The 27,489-nt window shown below is 40.3% G+C and overlaps 1 protein-coding gene across 4 annotated transcripts; it reads right to left on the reverse strand.

Moving 5' to 3' along the window:
• Window positions 1-7,445: 7,445 nt before the first annotated feature.
• On the reverse strand, window positions 7,446-27,190 carry Gorab (golgin, RAB6 interacting). Of its 4 annotated transcripts, XM_028759175.1 has the most exons (5): window positions 27,061-27,190; window positions 19,378-19,735; window positions 17,209-17,310; window positions 14,982-15,122; window positions 7,446-9,175 (listed from the first exon to the last, which is right to left on the reverse strand). In XM_028759175.1, the coding sequence occupies exons 1-5, from the start codon at window positions 27,119-27,121 to the stop codon at window positions 8,731-8,733; spliced, it is 1,107 nt and encodes a 368-aa protein (XP_028615008.1). In that variant the 5' UTR covers window positions 27,122-27,190; the 3' UTR covers window positions 7,446-8,730. The 4 variants fall into 4 exon arrangements, with proteins under 4 accessions (XP_028615008.1, XP_028614982.1, XP_028614991.1 ...); XM_028759149.1 differs by lacking the exon at window positions 27,061-27,190 and having other exon boundaries at window positions 19,374-19,469; XM_028759158.1 differs by lacking the exons at window positions 19,378-19,735; window positions 27,061-27,190 and adding an exon at window positions 18,506-18,636.
• Window positions 27,191-27,489: the final 299 nt, after the last annotated feature.

Below are 27,489 nucleotides of genomic sequence, written 5' to 3' on the forward strand. Positions count from 1 at the left end.
GAATAATCTTGGGCTGCTTCCAATTTTGAAACCCATTCTTCTGGGCCTCTCATTTCTTCATTTTTTTTCTCCCACAGTGGTTTCTGACTTTTCCCCTTTGCCTAATGAACCCAATTCTATGTGGATTTTTAAATTTTTGCCAGTCATAATGCTAACAGTTCCTACGTTCTAACCTTTAGGTCAACTCTACCAAGCATTATTTGCTCAATCTGCTCAGGAGGGTGGGGTGGGGGCAGGGTATCCCTTTCTTCTGCCCAGATCTTTGTGTAATTGCAGGAATTCTCTGATTTAGCTTGCAATGCAAATCCATCCCAAAGGTGCACTGGCTGCAGAGACTGAGGGGGTATTCATTATGCATTCCCTGCTGAAATGCTGACCTGCAAATAATGATGGGGAAATCAACCTTGATCGCTGGGCTTTCCCTTAGTCTAATTTCTTCTGAACTTCAGACTATAACTAGTGGGGTTTTTTTCTTTTTTTGGATAGATAGCCCCAGGACATACTAGAGTCTAACCAGGAGGGTGCTGAGACCTGGATTTTCACACCATGAAACTGGTAACAGTTTTGACTTCAATGTCTTGAAAAGTAGGTGATTTCAATTGCCCTGTTTCCTTTCAAGGGAAAATGCTTTCTCTGCACCAAAACAATCTTCCGGTGCCTTTGACTGACAAGCATATTGTTGTGATTATGACCGGACTTCTTGACTCCTGCAGGGATAGCATTTAAAACTGCCTGAGACTGGCACAAATCAAAATATTCATCAACTTAAACTATGTCACCTAAAATGGAAAAGCGCAAATCGTAGTGTTTTATATCATGTCAGAAGCCCATGCACAAAGTGCAAACCATTTAACTCTTTCCCTGCTCAGAGAAAATTCAGTGTGTTCACATATACACTAGAAAAAACATGGATTCTTTTGCCCCCAAATCATAACTACTATGTATTTACTCTCCTTTTATTATTTTTATTATCTTTATTATTTTTCCTTTGTGTTTATGAGACAAGGTCACACTATGTAGCTCAGGCTAGCCTAGACAATACTCCTGCCTCACTCAGAGTAAGGAATTATTTATTCTGAGCAAAATATGAATGACCATATCATAGAAACAAGATTCAGGCTGCCCTGAATATGGTTTGATGTGGGAGTAGTTACATAAAATTTTACAGTCACAGAACAAAAGAAAGTCATAAACCAATCCTTTTACCAAATATATTGGTAGGGACAGCAGATTATAACAAGGCAGGGAGGAAGGCTCTCTGCTACAGGTTTTGGGTTCTATTTTGGGTTTGGTGGAAGCTAATGATCTGCTAAATTAATACATTTAAAAGTTTTACTTGATAATTGAAAGAAAAAAATCATAGGTCAGATACAGTGATGGGCACTAAATAGCTATTCAGGGGAATGAAGAGCCTGGGTCATTTTGGTTTCATTAGGCTGTGAGATCCTCAGCAGAGATGGAGATTTTTCTGGGAACATAATCAACACCAAGTGTGTACTTGTATTGCCAATCTGACAGGCCCTACAATCAACTAGGAGACAAGCCTCTGAGCTGGCCAGTGGGGAGCTATCATGAATGCACCTTCCTGTGGGCTAAGGTCTCCAATTGATTCAAAAGGAGAACATGAGTGGAACACTGGCCTTCTACTCCTTGTTCTCTGCTTCCTGGCTTTGGAATGTAATGACCAGCTATCTGTCTTAAGCAACTGCAGCCATGACATCACACATCATGGTACACACAGCACTGTAGCCTCCAACCTGGAGCCAAAATTAACAAGACTGCTTTCATCCCACATTTTGCCCCAACAATGTATAAAGTGACGAAAATGCCTAGTACTTCTTTCCTTTTCTACAGGCCAACGATTGAAAATGCCAGGCACCTCTTTCCTTTCTAGAGGCCACTGATTATTTGATCTCACTAATTCAATGGAATCTTTCCTTCAGTCCTCATCCATTGACTCATCTGATAACTCAACGTTTTTATCTTGTTTTAAATTTCATTTCTGCAGGGCTCTGTTTGCCTTTGTGAGGAAGAGGAGATAAGGTCGTGCATACAACTTGCTGACAGTCCACTGGACCAGACATGTCCATAAATCACTAGAAAGCAGGAAGCACAGCTCCTGTGGGGTAGGTGTGCGTTAATCGACAAACTTGTTTAGTATGGTGGAATCACTTCCACCTAGGGAATGGTAAGACAGTCAGTCTCCACTTTCTCAAGCTTTGTCTGTTCCTCCCGGGACAATAGACACTTCACAGACACTTTGGAACATGAGATTTTGTCTTTTCAGGCTCAGCTGATGCCCATTGGCCACAGTGGCCCGTTCAGAAGCCCTTCCCTTGGAATTCAGATAGCCTGAAGTTTCAGTGTCAGTCAAGTCCAGAGGACCACGGTTTAGGCCCTTCCCAGAAAGAAGTGAATGGCAGTAAGCAGGGACGAAGAGTCAATGTTTGGGAGATGAATGGCGACCAGAGAAAGTGCAGCTTTTAAAGACATTTCCCTAGCATCAATGTTTTCTCTAACTGGAAGTCTGTCTGGGACTCCTGTCTCTCCCGTCTCTTCCCCTAGTGCCTGCATTTCATTTCCCCCGGAAGGGGAAAAAAGAACTAAGCTGATTCCTATTGGTTACTTCCAAGGAAACCTATCTAGTACACAATGTAAGCAAGGAAGAAGGGTTTTTCTTCATTTAGCAGAGAATGGGAAAGAGAAATCGCAGTGTAGCAGGCTAATATTTTGATGTATTAACCAATTTGTTTTCCCCATGATTTCCTGTTACTCTTTACCCTCCCCCTACACCCCCTCGCCCCCAAGAAAAATTCTGGGCAGTTAGACCATGAGTCATCCTGTGCCTCAAGGGAGCGTTGTCACAGCAGAGTCAGAGAACAAAAGACACAAATTCTTGGCTTTGGAGTCTAAAAAGCTCAGCTTCAGGCTTCAGACAAAAAAGATTTGGAAGACTATTTGATCCATTTGAGCCAATCTTTTTTTTTCCCTGCCCACGTAAGATAAAAATTCCCCTGGCTGGGATACAGGAGGCAATTTTAAGGCAAAGCCAGAGGGTTAGAAGCCATGTGGTCTCCAGGGAGCTCCAGGACTCTTTTACCCCTTCCTCTTCCTAAGCTTTGGAGTGTGGGGTTTTAAAGTATTAAGTCAATTATTTCCTAGTGTATTTCTTAGTTGGGATCCAGAAGGCAGCAAGCCTTAGAGACCCTGAAAGCAGGTATTATGACCAGAGAAACTGCCTGGTACATACAGACTAGAAGAGCGAAGGTGACCTTGGAGAGGTGAGAGGTGACTAACAGGGAGCAGGGCTGGAGGAATCCAACAGTTACTGCAGGTATGATAATACTGTTCCCAAGGATTGGGTAGTAGGGACTGGTGGTTTCAGATACCAGCCTGGGCAGACAACACTCAGGCTGGAGCTGGGGACAAAACAAGTTCAGAACTGGTGGAATCAGGAGAATCCTGAGTTCAAGAAAAGCTTGGGATACCTAGGAAGATCCTGGCTCAAAACCAAGCAAGCAGCCACAAGAATCAGATCCCAGCAAAGACAGAACATCCATGCAATTCTGCCAAAGTAGCTTGAATTCACTTGGAGCAGCCATTTGAGTTTGTTGAACCTGCAAGTCTCTCTGCACTGAGTACTTCTCCAGATACTCACGATGAAGTGACCTAATGATTTGAAAGTTTCTTCAAGAGCAGGGTCTCAGAAAATTGATGTCTTGACAAGCTCTGGACCCCTACAAGCTGCCTCAGAGTCAAAGCTTCTAGTCTGCCTCTTTACCTCCTCCATCAAGCACAGGGAGATTTTTTCTCCCTCTTTCTTATCTACCCGACCAAAGAGAAATGGCTGTAAGGTCCTTTCTAGAATTTCCTTGCCAACTTCATATTACAGGAAGAATAAAAGTCTAACATCATGTAGAATACAGAGGAGCCTCTTTCCAAGCCGTTGTCTGCTTTTCCAAGCCTGTTGTTTTACTGAAAATGATTTGCTCTGCTTCTAAAATTGCCTACACTCTCCTTTCCCTTCTCCCTGAAAACTATCCCACCATCAACTACCTCTCCTCAGGTGTCATACTACATGTCTTCTGTATTTCTACATGTTGATAAATTTTGTATTCCCTGTTCATCTGTCTACTGCTAGTTTATTTCATAGATTAAAATTACAGAAGAATAGCCCAGTGTGCTGGTTCTTGCTTATAATCTCAGTTTTGGAAGGTTGAGGCAGGCAGACAAAATTCACAACTAGCCTCATAGACAAAGCAAGTCTTAGGGCAGCCAGAGGCACGTAGTGAGACTGTTCAAACACTGCCCTTACTCACCATTGTCCCAATTCCCAATGTCACTGAAGCCTTAGATGGAAAGTTTGGATTTCCCTACAGTGTCCTCTGTTTTGTTTTGTTTTTCCTACAAACTGATTTTAAGAATGAAAGCCAAAGTCACCCGAAAAGGGTCTGAACCCTGAGAAGCCACTGTTTGCTCTGACATGTTTAGGACATGGCTTTGCCCTGTGTCTCAAGAGACATCAAGGCACACAGAAACTAGTTTTAGCCACACTTTTATTATCTTCTGAAGTGGGAAGACTTAGAATACTGTGGGGGAAGAATTCAGTCAGCTTCCAGCTCCCTTCAGTTGGAGATTTCTTTCTCCACCTCATGATTACTGAGTATCTCACCTCTTACCTTGGGTACAGATCTGTCCCCAACATAGGATGGAGTTTAGTTGGCCACCTCATCCAGGGGCCTTCCTGTCTTTTATGAGTAGCACAGAGGTAGGGCAGAGAAAGCCTAGTCTAAAAGGCTCAAAGGTATTTGCAGACTTCAGTGGCACGAAGGCCACATCTAAATGAAGGAATTGCACGTGAAGTAAGCAAGCCAACATATGGAAAATGACTCAGTTATATTCTTCAGCACCTCCCAACAATAAAACCCAAGCCCAAGCAACTCATCATAAATCTAGCAGACCATAGTTCTCTAAACAGATTTTCAAGTTGGTGACTGAATTGCTTTGTTTTTGCTTGACTAAGTAAAAAAATAGTTTTTAAGTGAAGCCTCCGGTGTAGCCTCAGAAAGCTGGATGAAACTGATGGCCACATGGGACTGTACACATGGCATTATTACCCAATGTCTGAAGTAATAGCTCATGCAATGACTTCTCTAACTCCAATGACTCATTTCCTTCTCCCGGACTGGCAGTGCACCAGACCTTGAAGGGTTATTTCACCCCTTATATGATGAACCTTTGGCCTAACGACGTACCCCTTTAGGCAGTCTCCAATCACTGAGAAATGTTATCCCTGTCACATCTTATTGCTTCATTCTGTCTCTATTTGAGGCTCCTGGAGTCATTTGGCTTGGAGAGAGCTCTCTGATGTTGAGCTTTCAACAAGCCTCGTGTTGACTCACCTTCATTTCTCACGGTTACATTTCTATCTTGTCCTGGCTTACACAATTACTGCCCCATGGTTTGACAACACCGTCTACAACCGTAGTGAACTCCTTTACATGTTATTTCCCTTCCAGGAAGATGTGATACCATCAATTTTTTATCATAACACTGTCTTTATTCCTTCCAGTAGTTGATGAGGATTTGTACTGGTTACCCTCGTGGGTTGTCTAACTTTAAATACATGACACCTAACCATCCCCACTTCTTTGTAGTCTTATTTTGGTAACTAGACTTTTAAAAAAATCTTCCATTCTGACTCATTGTGTAACATGGATATATTGTTTTATTTTATCACTAAAAGTGAAGTAAAATAATGTAGTAGTTCTTAGTCATAAAGCCCAAACAACCAGATGGAATATCTAAAAATCACAAGAATTATCCATGTTCAATATTCTAGCAGCTTACTTTGCTTTCCTTAAAAGATACTGTGCATCAGTGTATACAGATGTTAATCATATTCTGTTAATTAGACCATAAGCTTAGGGAAGAGGGACATAGATCATACACGTCTGTATGAGTAGTTACATGCAGCTGCCTGATCAACTGTAAAGATGACATTGCATTTTGAAGGCAGCTGCTTGGGACTAGGATCTTGCAAAAGTAGTCTAACATGACGGTGAAGGTGAAGGTAGCCTGGGGCCCACCACACTCCACTCCATCTCTCCAGAAGAACAGCCTAAGTCAGGCCTGGGGTAAAGCTATGCTGAGAGGAGGTATAATTACCCTGGACCAGAGTGGCCTCAGGTCGTATCTAGCAGACTGAGTTATATCTATCAGGGCTTTTTAAAATGCTGACTTGGCTCCTTAGAAATACAAAACCCCAAACACGATTTCTAAAGGTCACTGGGAATGGCCTGCGTCAGAATAACTTGAGTCAGTTTTGTGCCAATACTATGAAAGAGGAAGTGGCTGAACAGTCAGATAAGCTCCTGCAGAGGACCACGATGCTAACTCCAAATAAAGAATAAAAGCGCTTTAGAGCTGAGTTTCTAACTCTAAGTCAAACAAACGCCAATCCAGCAATGAGGTCTGCTCTCGGGATCCCAATCAGAGATTTTTATAATGACTTGTAAATCAGCTGTGCTCTTCTGAGAACAGATTTACTACCTGTAAGCACTGTAATTCAGCAAAATTATGTAGAGGTGAAATTTTTGAGAGAGAAAAAAAACTTATTTTCAATACAATGAGAACCATTCTTAAAGGAACTCTGCTTCTCTGAAGCCCAAAGAAACAGCTCCAGTTTAAAACAGACAAACAAAAACAGTTGGAGGGAATCGAGTTTTTAAAGAACTCTATAAATTCAAATTCAAATTCAAACCAGGATTACGCTCTTCAGAAGGTGTAGCTTACAACTATCTGGTAAACACGACCTTTTAACGGGGACAAGCAGGAGGACGATTAGTCATTTGGGCCTAGTTTCCTTCACAAAAATATACTTGTGACTTTATAGACTGAAGCTGATGAGGCATATTTTAAAGGATGCGTTCCAGGGCTATCCTGGGGAAGTCAGTGCATATGGTCCTCATATCAGAACCCTCCAGTTCTCACCCACTTGCTCTGGAGCCTTACACACATGGGCTACAGCTGCCTTTGCATAAAACTGCTGCAATATAATTCTGTCACTTATATCATCACCTGAGCATTCAGATACCACCCGAGAAAAGCTGGTGAGACAATGCTCTGTCAAAGTAATGGCTTCAGTGGAACTTTTACAGCACACATTTGAAAGCATCAACACACGTGCACACACAAGTGTACACACACACACACACACACACACACACATGCACACACAGATAGAGGGGGGAGTTAGAAAACAAAATTGTTAGTAGATGGACACAGTGAACTTTATGGGTTGAGATAGGCAGAAACTGTAACAGAAGTACAGAACTCCACTAGGTGATGAAGACAGTGCATTTCTTGTGTGATTTCACACACATGCTATTGAACACATATTCAATGGTATGAAACAATTTTTTAAGGTAAATGAAAGACCATACTGTAAACATATCAGACTTGTTTATTCCTTAGAAAAATAAGACTGTACTGGGCAATGAAGTTTTAAATTTGTATGTGTCTCATTCATAAATAAAAACACTATCGAATAAATGTTTGTGTTTAGAAGTCAGTGATGGAAAATTACACTTGTAGCTCAGGTCATAGAAAAATACAAAGCATACTTACTACCAGACAATGTCTTAGACAATAATTCAAAAATAGGATGTCCCTAGCTTTTCTACAATGTATTACAGAAACAGCTATCATTAGCTCCTTTAATAACAGTTCCTTTTGTATGAATGAAACATATTTTTTATTTTTTGTAATTTCTGATAAATTGATCATAATTTAAGGTAATATTTGTATATTTGTGGCAAAACTAAAATATTTATACACATTCAAATATAGCACAATGCACCAGTCAAGTTTTCAGGAACAGGTGATTAACAAACTATGAAAGCACTTAGAAAATGAGTACTTTAACGATTTCAATGCTTTATGACAGCAGAATCAATACCTGACATATAAATGCCCACGTTACAGAGCTTTACAGAGGGAACACACCACTGCTGGATAATCAATGACTTGCCATTTTTACAGTCACTTTAGAAACACTTTCACTGTCTAAATTGTATCTGTTAATTCATTGATTAAGGAAAACAAAGTACAGTAAAAGTAAAGCTACACATACACAGTTTGTTTATGGATGTGTATCAACTAACCAAACTCAGGTGTAAACAAGAAGCCATTTACTGACAAATTCAAGGGAAAATAATGTTGGCTTAGCTTGTCTGGTTCCTTACATAAGTTGGGATTTCCAAGCTTTGTCTAGTGGCTCTAGTAGCATCCAGATAGGTAATTTTTACCTGTTTTTCTCTACTCCTCTCTGTATATAAGAACTTTTGTCTTTTTAATGACTGCATAGAAGGCCATACAGTCTCAATGTTCTCTCACAAGCTAAATTTGGCCAAGGGCTGAGAAGCCATGTAGTTTTTCTCCTACCACTGTGCTTGTTTTGTAGTGTTGGAAGACAAACCCAGGGCCCCCAGCAGTCCCGCCCCGGGAGTCACTTACTCTAACTCAGAAACAAGGCTTGAAGGAATACTGAGGGGTCAACAGTCCCTAGATATGAACCAGTCACAACTTGTGACTTTGGAAGGATTTGACATGTTAACATACTAACTAACACTAAGCATTGATTCAAACACAAACAAGTTTAAAGAAGTTTTATCAGAGACAGCCTAAAATTTACCCCGGAAATACGTTAACTGAAAAAGCACTGGTTCCTCATGTGGCCACAGCAGCTGAAAAGTTCTTGGCCCCTGGATCTGGGCAGTCTAGTCTACGGGGAGAACTACTGCAACACTTGCCCGGCTTGTCTGTCTCGGGTGAAGCAGCTTGCTTTTGAGGCTCTTTGTTCTCCCCAACCAGTTCTGAAGACACATTCTCACCATCCGGCTGACACAGCCTCTCTGCAGGAACCATTTGTTTGGCTGCCTCTGCTTCCTGTTCTCGAAGCAACTGTTCAACCTCCACCTCTAGTTCCAAAGCCTCCTCATCGGCCTGCACGTCCAGCTGCTGCATCAGCTCCTCCAGCTTCTTGGCCTTGCGGAGCTCGTTCTGTTGGATGATGGTGCAGAGGTGCTCAGTGAGCTGCTCTTTTGTCTCGGTTTTGCGCTGTAAATCCAGCTTTGCTGTAATGTACTCAGCCTCAGCCCTGTCAAAGCGCTTCCTATAAGGACAGAAACAAACATCAGTTCATCCATTCTGTTAAGAAGCTTTCTCGGGTCAGAAACAAACTCAAAATGCAAAATGAAATGCAATGAATCTATGGAACTGATAATTTAACAATAACCGACAACACCTAAGGAAAGCTAGGCTAGAAAGCTATCACAACATCCTTATTTGAACTTACTGCCAATGAGTCTGCTGTACTTGAGTGACAGCAGGTGAAGAGAGTTCATTTGATGGCAGGTCAGTTCTGGGGCAAAGAGGAAGGTAGAACACTCAGCTCTGTGGCACTTGCCGTGCAATGCTGTATAAATACTGCCACTCTGGCTAATTTCAGGTTACCTGTGTGACAGCACTGAAAACCCGGAACCTGCTCTCTGTGAGCTAGCACAAGACAGTTAGTAGAAGTCACAAAATACAAGGTTGGTTAAATTCACAGGAGTCAAAACAAGAGGTGAAAAAAGTAGAAAATTCATGTCTCTTAATTAATGGACCGGGAGAGAAATATAAGGTTCATAAGGAGTGAACATAAAGACAGAGAACAGTCAACTAAATGATACCAAGTAGGGCAAGAAGTAAATACCAAGAACAGAAACCACAGGCCAGGGTCAGTTTAGGCAAGGCTCCTCCAAGTCCACACTGATAATCTGGGCCGCAGACTTCTCTCTAGTGAGGAGCTGTCACGTTGGCTGTAGGATTCGGAACAGCATCACCGTGTTTTCTGTTAGTACCACCATACACTAAACTAGGACACCAGGTCTCTCTGGACATTGCCGGTACCACAAGTACTCCTAGTTGAAAATCTCTAGGCTAAGCTGTGGTCGTTCCATACAACAAACAACAGTCTACTGTTACAGGTAAAAGACATTTTATAGGCTGAGGCTACAGCTCAATGGCAGAGTACTTGCCGAACATATACGAGGAGGGAAGGGAGGAGGGAGGAGGGAGGAGGGAGAGAAGGAGAGGAACTCCATTTTATGTATCTGCAGAGGTATAAGCTGTGTGGATAGGTAATGCCAGTCTCTTGTGTAGTAACAAAACTTTAGGAAGAAGCCACCCTGAAATCCCCTCCAACACCCTGCATTAGATTGCTATAAACAGTAAGGCTATCATGTCTTCACCTTCTATATAACGATACTTTTCTTTAGAATGAAGTAGGTTTCTTCTTCTCCTGAAAGGAAGGAAATTCCAATTTACCAACTAGTTCAATTTAATTACCACTAATATTTGTGAAGGCCCTGCTAGCTTACCAGTTTGATGATGTCTTTAACTTCACTAATTCTAACATGCAACTTTAAGTATAATTTACAGAAAATAAGAAAGAACTAAACCTCCTGACGTAAGAGATTCTATCTTGAGAAGTCACAATGAAAATTATAAAGGCTCTGACGTAGAGAACTGAAGGTTCAAACCTGTCCTCAGTTGTCCATTCTGTATACCCTTTTGGTCTTTGGATGCACAGTTATCTGGAAAGGGTAGCTAAGGGAGAGAAAAATACTTTGACAGCAGGATACAAGGAGCAGTATTACAGGCAAGTCACCAGAGTCACAGGCTGTTCTCAATGCTAAGAAGCCACACCATTTCTACCTGAGCTCTCCTTCACACTCATGGGCCAGAATGGCTATTGGCTATGGCTCTCCATCAGATTCATTTCACTCAATCTCTCCATACTAAGAATGAGGCTCAGAAAGGCCTTGTTTATCTCAGTTTAAATGGAGTTCTTAATGTCGTTGGTCTGTGAATGAAATGGCCTGGAATGGATATAAATCTCTAGTATACTAACACGGTAAACATCTGGAGTGAAGTACTTGAATTTCTGCAGAAGGATTCAGAGAAAAGGGGTCATGCAAAGACCAAAAACGAGTAGCACAACTCTGGTACTTACTGAAGCCAGCCTTGGGTCTATGTGCAAAACAATGACAGCAACAGAGTCACAGAGATATGTGGCCTGAGATTCAGCAGTGTAAACAGCTCAAGAGTCCTTCCCAGTGCCCCCAAAACTGATTTTCCCTTCAGAGCACCCAAGTAAAAACCAGCATTGCCATTTAGTGACATTATCTGAAACTATAGGAAATTTAGGGGTCTGATATTTATAGTTTTAAATTTTACAGAGTGCTCATTTATTATACATCTTTTATTTTATTGCTACCTAATAAACATAAGAATGAATACATAGCTTTTCAGTAACTTCTCATGCGAAAAGAACTTTATTGGGTATCTAGGTTCTTTATTTCTACATTTGGTAACATAGCCTGCTTATGAATGTTTTCACATTAAGTGAAGAGCTCTGACATTACAGATATACAAATACCTTAGCCTTCCCCACATTCTCTCTGGGACTATTCCTACCCCTAACTCTTCACCTCTGCCTCCCCAGTCAGTAGAGATTTACAGACTGGGTACATGAATACGGAATTGAAATTAACATTTGCAATCAGGTCCCTAGGTTACCACTGGTCTGGGTTTACCCTAGATAAATCACTTAAAATTCTGTATTTTGTTTATTTAAAGTCTTTTTGGTCTAAAACAAGTACATATATTCTCCTACAGAGTGACTGTTGTTTAAAATATTGGTTAGTTTCACAAACTACACGATTAGCCTAAGAGTCTTGTCGCTCATACTGAAGCTGGGTAGAAAGGGTACTCTGGAAGAGCATAATAAGATCATTATACATTAGACAGTAAGGCACACTGAACTGGAAATGTAATTACAGAATTGTTTTGTTATTTTAAGGGGACACAGAGTGATTTAATGTTATTTAAAGATTTTAGAAATCGTCTCTTGGTCTTGGTATCTTTGAAGTTTAAAAAAAGTTCACTTTTTAACCCTTTCTATACCACTGGGTTGTACTGATCCTCTTTTAATTTACAGGTCTTTTTTCTCTTTTCTGGAAAGTTCAACTGTCTGTATGAATTAACATATGCTTTTTATCCTTTCTTAGAATTTCTTAAGAACAGAGGAATCATGGTTAATAAACCAGGATCTAAGAGATCTTCTACCTCTATCTTGAAACATTTTGTTATCCCATCACCACAGAAAGTTTTAGCTCTCATCTATGATAAAAAAATAAAATATCAAGAAAACAGAAATGATGTGATAACCAAATAACTTATTATCAGTTAGTTCCCTAGTGCTTAGTTCCAAGTATTATGTATCAAGAATGTGTAATACTATCATCTTAACATTCTTAGTTTTCTCCAAATAAAATTGAACAAGTTTTGAAATTTATTGCATATGTTGGAAATAGAGAAAATTGACAGAAAAAGGCATTTTGATGCTGCTAGACAAATTCAAATATAATTGTAAGCTAAAATGCTGCTTCCTCAAAATACTAATTTTGGAATCTGTGAAACTTTAGAAGTTAGTTTCTAGGAGAACAGAGGTGATTGAGGCCGTTGAGAGGAGGTTTCTGAATTACAGTGGATCCCAATTACAATTTCATGGAACCTGTGATAAGAGAGGGCAGGGAAAATGTGGAGACAGGAGGAAACATGTGACTAAGTGACTATGAAGACACAGGATGGACAACTGTGCCCATAAGTTCAGGAATAGATATTGTCATCAGAGGTTGGAAAAGAAATCCATGAAGTGTTTCAGAAATCATACCCCTGTTAACACAGTTATGTCAGGTTTCTAGTTTTCATTCTAGAAATGTAGGCTGAGAACTTTCAGGTATTTTAAGGCATATAACTTCTGGTAACTATTTAGTAGTCCTAGGAAGCTGGAGTCTAAGTAGGAAAACTGTTCATGGAATGAAGTGTCAGTATGCAGAATAGTCCACTCAAATGAATTTCTTCAATCCCATGAAGCAATGAGTGAAAATGTATTCCTAAGGATAAAAAGGAAATGCGATTTCCACATGCAACTAATCATTTCAATAGGAAACATTTATAAGTATTTATAATTCCTCAATAACCACAAATACAAATATAGAAAATTCTGTATTAATCTTATCAATGAACCAGACACAATCCTACTTCTAGTCTATTGCTTCTCAGATTTATCTCCAGAGTTTAGCCTTGAAAAAGTGTCTCACACACCAGCATCCATTCATATAGTTATGTCAGTAACAGAATCATGTAAATGATGCCTTTAGCTTATTAAACACATGAAATAAAAATACATGATGTGAAACACTGTGTAAGAATTCTTTGCAGTTTCAATAAAAATTGGTGTTTCTACCTTCTCTATGGTTTGGAAAACTAAAACCAACATGTCCTACCTAATATCCAATGGGAAAAAGACATCTTTCTGTAACCTGCTCAGGACAGAAGTAAAACACAAACTGAGCAGACTGTTTTTATGTATTTAGGAATACATGCACATGCACACACACACCAACAATTAATGAAAAAACAGAAGCCATGAATTTAAAAAAATAGCGAGGAGGGGTATATTGGAGGGTTTGAGGAAAGAGATGGAAATACTGATGTAATTATAATCTCAAATAAAAGAACTCATTTAAAGTGTGCACATGCACCCCCCCACCCACCCACACACACACTCTCTCTCTTTTCCTGCTGACCCGGGACTATGGTGAGAGGCTAGAGTGGTCTGAAAATGAGCCCCTGGCAGCTCAGCTACAGAGAATAAGATGTGCTCAAAGTTAAGGCTGAGTTTACTTGTAACAAAATTCTAGTCACCTCCTGAACAGTAACAGAAATTGGGAACTTCGGGTTATCAGCTCCTGATGGCATTAATTTAGGCTGTCCACTAATAAAGCCAACACACAGAGTCTTATAGCATATAAGGAAACAACAATTACCCAAGTCACAAGGACAACCACAGGCCTCTTTTAAACACTAAACAGTGAATTAAAACTATCACCAAGCATTTCCACTTTATTAAATTGTTCTATAAACATTCTGAGGCTGTGGTTTCCCCGAGACTAATGAAGCATTCGGATTGATTTCTAGTGTTACAGGGAAAGATACAAAGCTGAGTCATTAGCACAGCATTCCCTTGTGAAGAAAAGACAAACGGCGATGATTAAAGCGATGTTACAGGGACCGAGAACCCTGAAATTGGCCCATTTTTTGCCCTTTTATCTGTTTGCAAAGCCCATGTAATTCTTTACATGTGTTTATTCATTTTAAAAATATTCCACAATGCTTTTTTCCTTTATAAAAAATATCAACAGTTGAAAGCCAAGGAAGCACATGATAGCAGACCATTTTGTACAAAGTATAACCAAACAAGAAAAAAACAAACTTCACAGTTCTTAGAGGACATTAAAGAAAATATGCACAGTAATTTTCCTTTGTACTCATGGACAGAATCTCACTTTGTACCCTAGGTTGGCCTCGAACTTGCACTGATCCTCTTGCCTCAGCCTCTTGAGTGCTGGAAATATATACATGTACCGTCATTCCTAGCTTATATTCAAAAGCTTTTTCAAAATAAATTAATTTTTTTTACTTTGATAAAAAATAAAGTCAGAATTTGACTCAAATGCCATAAAATTTCATCAAAGAGTCAAAATTTTAATGGAAAGAACAGAGACTAGTTGTTAGAATCATATAGTTCTGCAGTAAGCTAATCGGGCATATAATTTGATAGATCCTGCTCAGGGTCTCCAATGTTAATGAGCTGAAGGTTAATCAGAAACACTAAAATGCAGATGAGTAATTCAGGAAGTGTTGTAACAGGAATTCCAGCAAGGTTATCTCGGGGCAGGTGGCCACTTGAGTCAGCATGTTACTGATGGCATTCTCATGAGGCTTTCCTGGTAATGTGCATAAAGCCCACCAGCATGGCTAGCAATGATGAGCTAAGCCAGACTGCTCAGACCTCTTATCCCACTCACCGTGCATAGGAATACTCTAAGCTGGCCTGGTCAATTCTGTTCCTGAGGATTCCAATGTCAGCTGACACCATGTCGTCTAAGGCCTGCAACTCCTTCTGGATCCTCTTTAGTTTTATGGTCTCTGCTTGGGTCCTCTTAGATCTGGAAATCCAGGAATGTGAGTTAGAGAAAACACTTTAAGACCACATTTCCATACATGATATAAATGAAAAAGGATAGTAATTGTGTATATAATTATAGTTCATGACATTCTTTTCAAAAATTAGAAAAAAATCAGAATTGAGACAAAATAAATACTCTGTTCTCTTCGTTTTATTAAATTTTCTATTAGTATATTTTCATGAAGAAAGGACAAACTAAGATCTTTATAGAGGTCTCCGATGAACAGTTTATTTGTGAACTTACATCCGTTCTCTAAGAAGTCCTGAAGGGATATGTCACTATTACTTCACATGGAAGTATCCAACACAGCTTTTCAAAGCCCATTCTCCTTCTTAAGTCCATTTCATCTTCCACCCAAACTGGACATGAAGACACAGTCTAACTACATAACATTTCCTTGTCTAAAAACATCTATGCTTTCAATTTCCTCAGGCTCATCTTGTTTCGCTGGTTTCTGTTGAAAAGCACACCTGATTCAATCACTTATCTGTCTCCACACCATAGCCAAGTGTACACACAGAAAAAAAAAAAAGGAGGAAGGAAGGGAGGGAGGGAGGGAGGGAGGGAGGGAGGGAGGCCAGAAACAGAGTAATAAACAGAAACTCGAACCTTTAATTACTAATCTGCTCATTTCAAAGATTCACACACATTCTCTAGGGAGTAGAACCTCCTCCAGTGACACCACCAAAGTGCAGCTTACACTCTTGACTTTCTCTGCATTAGGCACAGATCTCCCCTTTCTGTCCACACTCACTAACCAGCACAAGTCTTACTTCAAGTACTTCATTATCCATTACTAATAATATAACCCTGTCGCATTTCTCTACCCTGCCATCTCTATGTTATTCTGTCTTAATCAACAGCAGAGAAGTATGGAATCTATCCACTCTTTTTCTTATAGGGGACAACATGGCCAAAGCTGGCTTTGCACTGACGATTGTCTGCCTCTACCTTCCAAGTGCCAGGATTACAGGTGTATACCACTACAGCAAGTTGAATATACCTACGTTCGTTTGTAAAATCCCCAATAAGCAGTCTCTACTCTTAGTAAAGACTAAGAGAATTCTTTTAAAAGCATAATCACTTGTAGGGGAAAAGATGGTATTATTAACTCATATTTTGCTCTTTTCTTAAAATATAAGTTAACTTGTGAGTTGTATCTTTATTATGCTTCATGAGAAGTTGTTCTAGAAGGGGGAAAGAACCCTTTACCAAATGTTTCGCTCTCTGAGTTTTCTAAGTATCTTCCTCTCACCTTCTCTACCCTTACTCAACTCAAGCCTCAAGCAACACCAGTTTAACACAGGGTATTGCTGTATCGCTGTGTAGCCTAGGCTAATCTTAAACTTAAAACAATCTTCCTGTTTGGGAATTCCCTGTTGGGAATGCTAGCAGAGCAGACAAGTTCCACCTCTCCTTTCTGGATGACTTAAACGTCACTGAATATTTGCTCGAACTCAGTTCAGTCACTACTTAATTGACACACCTTGAGGCCACAGAAGACTAGAAAGTAGCATGCAAAGTGCAGGAAGGGCAGCAGAGGCTGGGAGGAACGGCTTCCATGGGGAACGCTGCAGGTGGGGCCAGGATGACATAGCACAGGAGAAGACATAAAATCAGACCTCACATGGTGTATATGATGGCTGCTGGGAGTTACCAGTGAAACACAGTGAATTATTTAAGAAACACAGTGAGGTTTCCAACAGTGTAGGCCACTCTGTAGTGCACTTATTCCTCTACATGCCTGATGCTATCACATCCAAACTAAAATCTGCATTTACTGCTCACTCATGCACACCGACACCTACGTCTGCTGCCCTGTGCCTGTGTGTTAACAGATGCTGCTTAACACTGATGCCATCTCACTTGCAGCTGACACAAGTGACTCATTACTTAAAACAAAAGTTCTCCCTAAAAGGTAGAACCAGAATTTCAATATCAGTATCATTTAAAGTATACTAAAGCTGCAGTGAAACTATCGGTTTATTGGGGAAGGCATGGGAGAATAAACATGAGCTCTACAGAGATGCCTGTAGGTCACAGGCTGCTGAGGTGGTTGCCTCACCTTTCCGCAATGGCTTGAGCCAAAAGGGCTTTCTTACGTTTATTTTTCTCTTCCATCAGTCGCTGTTCTTGTTGGAGGACTTCCCAACGAGATTTCTCTTGCCTGAAAAAAAAAAAAAAAGGCACAAAAGTGAATTTATGAAAAAGACTTGTTACCCAACACCACACCTTACCATTCTGTCTCCTACGCACAAAATTTAATCAGGCAGATTACATATATTTTCTTTCAAAAATTCCCTTACAAGAAACCCATCTGCAATTCATTATTCGGTTCTAATTCGAACAAAGAACATGGTCTGAAGTAAAGAGGCTTCCATAACTTGGACCTCTGAAATCTATATATGTGTATAATCTAGGAACCCACGAACTAGGAGTGCAAGTACTGTGACATTCTTTTCATAGTACAAAGAAATATATGCGTGGAAAACAACAAATGTAAAACGGAAGTCAAAGCACACTGGTATGAGATTGATGTCATGTTTTACCTTCTAGAATTTTCTTTATGAAAAGTCTAGATTTCCTCAACATCTTAGCCAGTTTGTTTCTTATGTTTTCTTTCATTTTGCTCATTATTCTCCAAATTAAAAAAAAAAAAGGTTAAAACAGGTTTTTAACTAAACAGAATTACATCACTTTGCCCTTGCTTTTCCTCCCTCCAACCCCTCCCATGACCCCCCTTTAAGTCGACAGCCTTTATTATTTATTACATACACATGTATGAATGTATACTACAAATATGAGTCCCTTATCTCCAACTCTTAGTTTTAAATGAGCAGTTGGCTTAGCTAAAGGCAAGTGTAATACAGTAAAACAGAAAGTCAAAGGTCTTAAAACATGCACTGCATCTCCTAACATGTCTGGCTCTGAGAAAGGTGCATGCACATTTCAACAGGCATAAAGCTATCAACTGAAAGGTGACAGCAACGATCTTTCTTCCTCCTGCTGGCATCTGTCCAGCCCATCCAGTCTTTCTTTCCTAACCCTGCCTCCACCGGGGTCAGCATCAGCCCTTCCTCACAGTTCCACTCCACAGACACTTCAGGCCCACTTCACCTGGGTCCCTCTCCCAAACTGTACAGACACCTGTCATTTCTCTAATCACTACTTTAACCAGGATATTTTCCCCTTGGAGCTCTGGTCCTATGCTACCCCAGGAGGCAGGCTCCTCTTCATCCGTGCTCTCTTTCACTTCCCTACTCCCCTTTAGCCTTTGCCGCTCTCAGAAAACTGAGATGTCATCATAGAACATTGCAGGATATAGCTCTCCTTTCCCAAGCTTATCATTTCAAAATTCTTACTTTTTAAAATCAGTGTTTCCTCAAATTACTGTCTCTTTGGATGTCCCAAAGTATTTAAAATCCAATGATTTTCCTACTGACTTGTCATCTAAAATGTCCATCACAATCATGAATTCAAAGCCTTCTTGAGATATACTGAGGCTCTGCTGTAAAAACACAAAAACCAAGCAAACAAACTTAATTAATGCAATTTTATGTATCTCATTAAAATGAATTCTGTCATCAGACTCTGGACTCTCATGACACAAAAGCTGGGGCAGCAGAGATGAGGAATATATCTGATATGGGAAAAAGATAAGACACTTTGAAAAAATTCAGAAAAAGAAAAACAAAACCAAATGCCATCTTTTCTTTCCATTACTAAGAATTCACAAGTTAGAAAATAGAAATTTCTATATGGGTAGAGCTAAACTATATAGGTTCTAATACAAAGATACCTCAACTCTGTTACTTACTGGCTATGTATGTTAGCTTTAGGGAGACAGTCCCCAGTCTGCAGATGTGCCTGGGTGTGAATGTGTAAATCTGAGAACGCTCTTGCTGTACTGCTCAGCTCAGCCCAGTACTCACTGTGTAGGTCACTGTGGTCTCAAGACTTGACAGCTTCTTCCTTAGCCCAGGTGCTAGCCTTACTGGGATGTGGCTCCTGTCTAGTGTTAAGAAAATTGTATCTTTTCTAAGCCCTAAATAATTCCTCTATAAGGTGAAAACAATAAGCATGAATTTTAAGGCTGTTGTTAAGAGTAAATGATAAAACAAAATACTTAGCTCCTAATATATTTAGGTGGTAGATTCTAGGAAAAACCTCAACAAACTATATTTTTTCTAAGTCCCTGGGAGGAAAAGATGAAAAGTCTCATAGACTTACTAACAATTCCATTTTCTTTTTCTCCACTTTGCAATCTGGCTTTGGAGTTTGAATCTCGGCACTTCTGTGACCATGGTGGGAATTCCCGAGTCCTGGTTCTTGTGGCTGGCTTTCAACACCGTGTGGCTTTCCATCGCCAGAGGAAGAGGGGAGTGTGCAGGGATTGGGGGCAGCAGGGGAAGAAGGGCGTGGCTTTTGACTGTTGGCTCTCTGTTTGGGTGTACAGAGCAGCTGCTCTGGGAGCACCGAGGCCGATCCATCCTGAAGGCCCAGCTTTTGGCTCTGCTCTAGAAGGGCTTTTTCTCGCTGAAGCTGCTGTCGAGTTTTTTTCACAGGGAGACGGCGCTGAGGTTCAAATGGATCTACATAAAAGAGAGCGAATGAAGCATGCTTGTTGAACAATAAATAATGATCATTTCTCTAAAAATATAACGCAGTGGCATTAAATGTCTGTAATTCGCAGGGGCCCCCTCCTTCCCATCCTCTATCTTGAAAACCCAGGAAAAGTCAGCCATCTTCCTGGCACAACAGTTCTTATATCACACTGTTAATATTTAACAAAACCCATCCTAGTCCTCAGTTCATCTTTATAGGAAATCTACTTCATTAAATAAGGTCCAAGGACACAGGCAAAGTTTTCATTTCGACTTGAGGTCTATGAAAGAACTGACTAATTTTGATGAAACTAAGTTGCCAATTGGATTGTTGGATTGATTCAGGTTTTTTTGCTTTTTGTTTTGTTGTTGTTTTGTTTTTTCCTGTTCTACAGAAACAACAACGGCTGGTTCTCACATGTGACATCATTTCCTCGGATTCAATGCTACTTCCAGCAACACTTTAGCTTACAGAGATCGGTTAAAGGCATACTCATTCACCAAACACAAGATTAGTTCTAATCAATGGATTCAAGCTAATTTTAACAGCAGCCTGAAACAAACAACAGAGAAAGACAAGACAATTACAGGGATGTTGTTCTTTTTAAAACACAAATGATGCTCCTTTGGGGGATGATTTATACCAAGATTAAACTCTTAGGGCAAATCATTAAGGAATTTTCCTCTCATAATACATGGTATAAAGTTATGAGTCCTTACAAGTGAGTAAGTCAAACAGGACTTTTAAGGCTGGGCGTGTCACAAAGTAGTGGTGTATTTGCCTAGCAAGGCTCTGAGCTCATTCCCAGCACAAAAAGAACAAAATCCAGCCAACCAAAGACTTTTCAAGTGTGAAGCTTAAATTCTACACACCAACCACTGAAGTACAAGTATATCAATGAAAACTTTGCAAAGTAAAGCCGAAAACTTTGCAATCATCAGCTTTGCTTCAGACTTGTTGGTTGGACTCAACATCTGTCATTCCAGTTGTAAACTATCTGCTGTACTTAACCCACGGAGACAAGGAAAGAATGAGCTATGCATGGAAAATGGTGTTTGTTTTTTAAGACAGAGATAATATTAAAAATTGTGTCCTGTGTTAGTTAATCTGAATCATCAACTTGATGAGATTAGGAATCACCTGGGAGATAGACCTATAGGCATACATGTGGGATTACTGATTAGGTTAACTGAAGTGATAAAAACCCACCCACTGTGAGTGACATGGTTCCCTGGGCTGATTGTGTAAAAGAGAGAAAGTGAGTTGAATACAGGCATTCATTGTTCTCTGCTTTCTTTTTTTGTTAATTGGGTATTTTATTTACATTTCAGACGTGATTCCCTTTTCCCACTTCCCCCCAATAAGGAACCCCCTACCCCATCCCCCCGCCGGCTGGGTCTAGGGGGATGTGCCCCCACCCATCCACCCACTCCCACCTCCCCACTCACGAATTCTCCCACACTGGGGCATCCAGCCTTCACTGGACCAAGGACTTCTCTCACACCTATGCCCAACAAGGCCATCCTTCCCTACATATACAGCTGGTGCCATGGGTCCCTCCTTATGTGCTCCCAGGCTGGTGGTTTAGACCCTGGTAGCTCTAGTTGGTTGGTATTGTTGCTCTCCTCATGGGGTGGCAAACCCTTTCAGCTCTTTCAGTTTTCTCTCTAACTTTTCCAATGGGAACCCCATGATCAGTTCAATGGTTAGCTTGAGCATCCACCTCTGTATATGTCAGGTTCAAGCAGACCTCTAAGGAGACAGCTACATCAGGCTCCTGTCAGCATGCACTTCCTGGCATCCACATCAGCCTCTGCCTTTGGTGACTACACATGGGATGGATATCCAGGTGGAACAGTCTCCAGACGTCCCCTCCTTCAGTTTCTGTCCCATGCTTTGTCTCCATATTTGCTCCCATGAGTATTTTGTTACTTCTTCTAAGAAGGACTGAAGCACCCACACTTTGGTCTTCCTTCTTCATGAGCTTGATGTGGTCTGTGAGTTGTATCTTGGGTATTTTGAGCTTTGCTGCTAATATCCAATGAAGATGCGCCACAACCAGTCACCCCAAGCTTCTGCCTCTAGGGACTCTCCATCATGATGGCCAGTACTCTCCAACTGTGAGCCAACACAATCCTTTTCCCTTAAGTTGCTTTTCTCACAGTATTTTATCACAGCCACACGAAAAATAACTAAGACATGGACTTTCTCAGCAAATACAAAGTGTCTTCCTTTACAATAAAGATTACTATTGGTTAATGTTCTTATTAAAAACACCCAAAAATGTCACTGACGCTGATTTGGGTTTCAACTGAAAACATTAACTGAATAATTAGTTCCTTTGTAACTCAACTATGTCTATTGTACTTTATATTCTTTACAGAGCATAGATATGATGCTTAGAATGATATATTTTTCATTAGCAATCAGGGCATGTGAAAATAGAACATACTGTTTAAATACTACATTCTGGAAACTTAGAGCCAACAGAGGAGCGTAAATCTAGTACAAGGAGGACTAGCCACAGTAACTTCTAGTCAGTTGTTGTCATTAAAGTAATTTCGGCCAATACAGCCAGACATTGATTTTCACAATTAAAAACAGGCTCTTAAAAATTATTTCTATTTTTATTTATTTACTTACTTCTTTATTTATTTTGTGGTGTTGGACTGAACCCAGACCTTGCACATGCCAGGCAAGTGCTCAACCACTTAGCTCTGGCTCAAGCTCCTAAATAGCAGTTTTATATGAACTGCACGTGGTCTTAAATACAGGGGACTGTAACAATCATCAAAACCTATATTATGCTATAGTGGAAAGCGACTTAATCTGCAGTGGCATATCCCAGCTAAAAGCCAGGCTGACGGTACAGCTCAGAGGGGAGGAAACATTATGACACTCTGAGTCTAATCTTCAGAACTAGAAAGCAAAAGATATCAGAGGCCAACAAGCAGATGTTAGTTTTGTAAACATTACTGATGAATATCATTACTATTAATATTTTAAAAACTGGATAATCAAAAGCAAGGAGGGGAAAACCCTGAAAAGTTAAATAATTTAGAAAGGGATTTTATGTATTATGAGTGTTTTGCTTGCATGTAAGTACAGCAATGTACTTGCATATGTACATGTATATGTCGGTCAGAGGGACCAGGAAGGGAACATCAGATCCCAAAAATTGTAGTTTACTTAAGGGTGTGAGCTGCCAAGTGGGTGCTGGGAACTGAACCCACATCCTCTGGAAGATCAGTGAGAGTTCATAAATGCTAAGTCTTCTCTTCAGTCCCCAGGGAATTTTGTGTGTGTGTGTTTGTGTGTGTGTGTGTGTGTGTGTGTGTGTGTGTAATTTAACCGAGAGGCTATGTGTGTGAGATCTACTGTGTGTCTTGTACTTACTTCCTTCTCTCTAACCCCTGTCTTCATGTGTTGATCATTCCCTTATTGGTCTAAAAATATTTCTAAAAAGTATTAATTTCATCAAAACCACAAGCAAGTATTTCTTCCTCAGCGTCACACTAACAGTATCCATACTATTGACACTGCTACAATCATTCATTTCTAGTGCTCAGACACATCCCTCAGAGTGACAAACCAGAGTTTCCCTATCTTCTTCCCCTGAGGGACACTGAGGTTGGTTTTAGATTTACTTCTGTGAACCTGCCTGTTACATCTCCTTACGTACTAAATTTTGCCTTGGATATTGCCCACAAACTACTGGGTGATAAAGTATAAAACTGATGTTAAACTGCTCTGCAAGACATATTTTGTCCAGCAATGTGCAAGAATCCCTTCTATCACTTGGTGTTGTCTTGTTTAATGTTTTAACTTTGGCAAGCACAAGAGCACAAGGTGGTACCTCACTGTGCTTCTGCTTTCTGATGTTCTGCTCCTTGTTGATGGTTAGAATCAATTCATACTCCTTGTCTTTAAAACATCTATTATTTCTTTTATGTCCACACATTACTATCCGAGAGATGGTAACTAAAGAGAGAATATTTCAATACTAGAAATGGCCACACAGCTAGGGAACAAAAGTCTAAAAACAAAAGACACTCAAAATTTGTGTGAGGGAAAATTCTAAAATTTGTTACATGGCATTACATACAGATGGTCTAGATAAATGGAAGCATATGCAGCCTCCCTGGTAGTGTTAATGACATGATGATATTAAGTATCTCCAAACTGATCTAAAGATTCAATGCAATTCTAATCAAATTCCTATTCCCTGAAATTTGGCAAAATTGTTTAAAAATCATTGTACAAAATGTTAAGAATAGCAAGGAAATTACTAAATAAATCAAAGAGACGAACAAGACTCCTAGGATCAAGAATAAAAGCAGTGGGTGAGATAAACGAGCAGGTATTGTCACCAAGCCTGAAGACCTGAGCTCTGACTGACTAGCTCTGAAGACCTGAGCTCTGACTCCTAGGACTCACATGGGAGAAGGAGTGAACTAACCCCTACAAGACAGTCTCTGACTGCCACACCTATGCTATGGCCAAGGGGCCCATACAATAAATAAGTGATCATAAAAAATAACAAAGGACACATAGAAATAAATATTTATCTTTAAACTGGCAGCATGGTTGCACTGCATTCTTCCATATTTTACATGTGAACCATGACCATGTGTGTGTACATATATACATCATACATATTTGTATGTATGTGTATCTATGGCATATATTTGTGTATATGCATGCCATACACTCTTCCAATCTGTATGACTGAAAATAATTCAGTTTAAGATGTCAATGACTGTGGTTGACAAACCCCTCTCCCCATGACACCATTTCAATTACATACAAATGTCCAGTCCCTAAAACTATATGACTTACTGTTATTAAAGTTATTTGCTAGTGAAACCATTTAATTACCAATGTTCTATTCCAATCATTTCTTCTTCCAAAAATAACTCCCATGTGACAGCATCAAAAGGTAATATGGATGACTGTGTATCAGCTTCAACTGGCAACCTATGTTACACATGACACTAGACTGAAAAACAAACCTTCATTATTCTAAACAATTGGCTACGCTTTCAAGGGTTTTTTTGTTGCTTCAATTAAAACTGTTCTAGCTTAATTTCTTAATTACCAGAGCTTCTGTATGTACTTATCCCTCCCAGCACACTCCCTTGACTCTCTACCAATCAGGATTCTGTTTCACTCCTTTGATATTGCTCAGAGAGTCTTAAGACATACCTGCTTTCCCTAATTTTGTTCACATATAAACTCTATTAGACCATCATCTACTCAGCTGCAACGTGCTCCTTTCGCAAATATTAACGTAATTTATACAAATTCATTATTAATGAATGTGGCTAGTGATTAATAAGGTCTGACCAACTAACACATATTATGTATCCTCTCACCTGCTAGCAAACAAGTGGTTTGTTTCTAACTTTTGAATATTATTAACAAGGTGGCTAAGAACACTCGTGACGGAACATGCACTCGAGTGTCTCAAAAAGTACCCTGTACTTATTTTTGCTGGCAACAGATCCCATCTTCCTAGATTACTAAACTGCATTCTTAACAGCTTCAAGGAGGATTTGGTTTCTGCAGCTTTAAAACTGGGAAACCCGAGGTAGAATACTTGGTATTTTTGTGCTGATCACTGTGTTCCACTATGGCTATAAAAAGATGAGAAGATACGTGTTCTGTTCTCACAGATGTCATAGATGAGTGATTTTATACCCACAATCTGGCATTTAATAACCAAGTGACAGGCCTTGAAGTTTAGGTTTTCATCACCTTCTAACCAAATCCAAATTAAAGAAATCGTTTAATATACTTTTTAGATAACAAACATACAGGTGTCCTACATTAAACCAATGCCTTGACAAACTAAAGGCAACATTTAGCCTTCATGAAATACCCCCAGTGTCCATTAAATCCTCAGCGTGAACTTGCTCTATGGCTACCATTTGGTCACTATCTACTACCACATTATTTTACAGTCTGTCTCATTAATCTACAAGGTCTGTAAAGGCAACGATGTCCTGCTCATCTTTACATCTCTAATGCAGAAGTTATGTTTCATTTCGGGCTAGCATTCCCCTTGACAAGGATGGAAGAGACCCCCAGACCAGACATGTTTCATTCAAAAGCAGATACTAAGAACTTGAGAGTCAGACCAGCTCTAGGTGCTTGTATTTTGTACATATAGGTATGTGAATGGAGAATGATTCATAGAATAAAAGAATCTGAAAGCATCCAGCTGGACAGCATCAGTTGGGACACATCTGGTACGATAATTTCATGATAGTTTTTAAAGACCCCTGGACCGGCCCATTTTTTCCCAAATGTATATAGGGCACATTGACCTCATGTTAGTAACTTACTTCCTTTTGCACCTGTCAACCCTAGATAATTTTCATATCGAGGTTAAAAATTGCAAAGTACCCAAGCCATATCCAAATTTCTCACAAAAAAAACTGTAGATATGGAAGAATTTATTTAATTTTACCCTTAAATAAAGTATTTACAAATGTTACCAAGAGTGACAGAAAGTTCTCACAGATGTGATGGGCACAACCAAGATTACCACAGACAATTTTGTGAAATTTCAATCACAGGTCAAGAGTGTTTTACAGCGTTTCCTATCAAGTACCAGAAAACTGAATTAATCAGAAGCAGCGTTATAGCAAGCCCGTACAGTGACCTCTAATAAGTCTATAAGGCCCTGGGGGAAGGCACCAGATTTCAGGTGTCCCTGAAGGCAGTAGAGACAGACATGTGAGTGCATTGTGCTTGTGCACACAAACACATACACGCACTTCAAATATACCCTCTCAAAAAATTCTTTTGGTTTGCTGACTCCCAAGAACTGGAAAGAAACGCAAAATCATCTGGTAGTCAGAAGTAAACATAATACAGATGTATCATACATATCACTTCTTTTGCATTTATTCACTCTCATGATCCCTTTCCCAATAACTGGTTTTATAAGTTCACAATTATGATGCTGTATATTAAGTACTACTCTTCATTCACCCTGACCACAAGTCTACAACCAATGATTTGTGTTACAGTCCTCCCTTTGGAGCCACTCAGGTGGTGGCTTCGCTTTCTCTCCCTAGCCTCATCCCTTTTTACAGGAAAACATCAAATCATTAGAAAACGGATGCTAAAAGAGAAACCCTCTGGGCCCATCCCTCTGGCCTCTGCAGCTAAGACAGCCACCTGGGGAACCCCACCATCCCTGTCCCCCGACTTGCAGCTCCAGCCCCCACGCCCCCTCACTCACTCGGAAGGCCTCCAGTCCTTCAGACTTGAGACTCCACACCAGCGCGCAAATACTCCTTACCTTTATTCTGCTTTAGTCTCCTCAGCTCTTCCTCAGAGAAACCCGCCCAATCCTGAGCCATCCGCCTAGCTCTGGGCACCCAAAGAGTGCCCAAATCTCCGCGCGCAGATTGCCAACACAGCTCCACAGGCACATCCGGGTTCCTTCAGTGGACGAGTCAAACAGCCAATCAGAGCGCCGAACTGTGGTACTAGGACCCGTGGGCATTCAGGGGCCGGTGCCTGTGGGCTGCCCTGAGCGATGCCTGAAAAGCCGTCTCGGTGGATAGCATAAACACGGTCTTTGCCTGCACTCACACGCCTCTGCTAAATGTTTCAGTTCTTCTTGCTCCATAACTTTTGGGAAAATGCGGGCTATGGGAATGTGAGGGAGGGCTGAAGAAAACAGGGAGGGAGGCAGTGGCAGAGGAGGCCTAGAGGGGAAGGATCC

This window comes from Grammomys surdaster, unplaced genomic scaffold, assembly GCF_004785775.1.
Source record: "Grammomys surdaster isolate TR1022 unplaced genomic scaffold, NIH_TR_1.0 130, whole genome shotgun sequence".
In the NCBI taxonomy this organism is placed as follows: Eukaryota; Metazoa; Chordata; class Mammalia; order Rodentia; family Muridae; genus Grammomys; species Grammomys surdaster.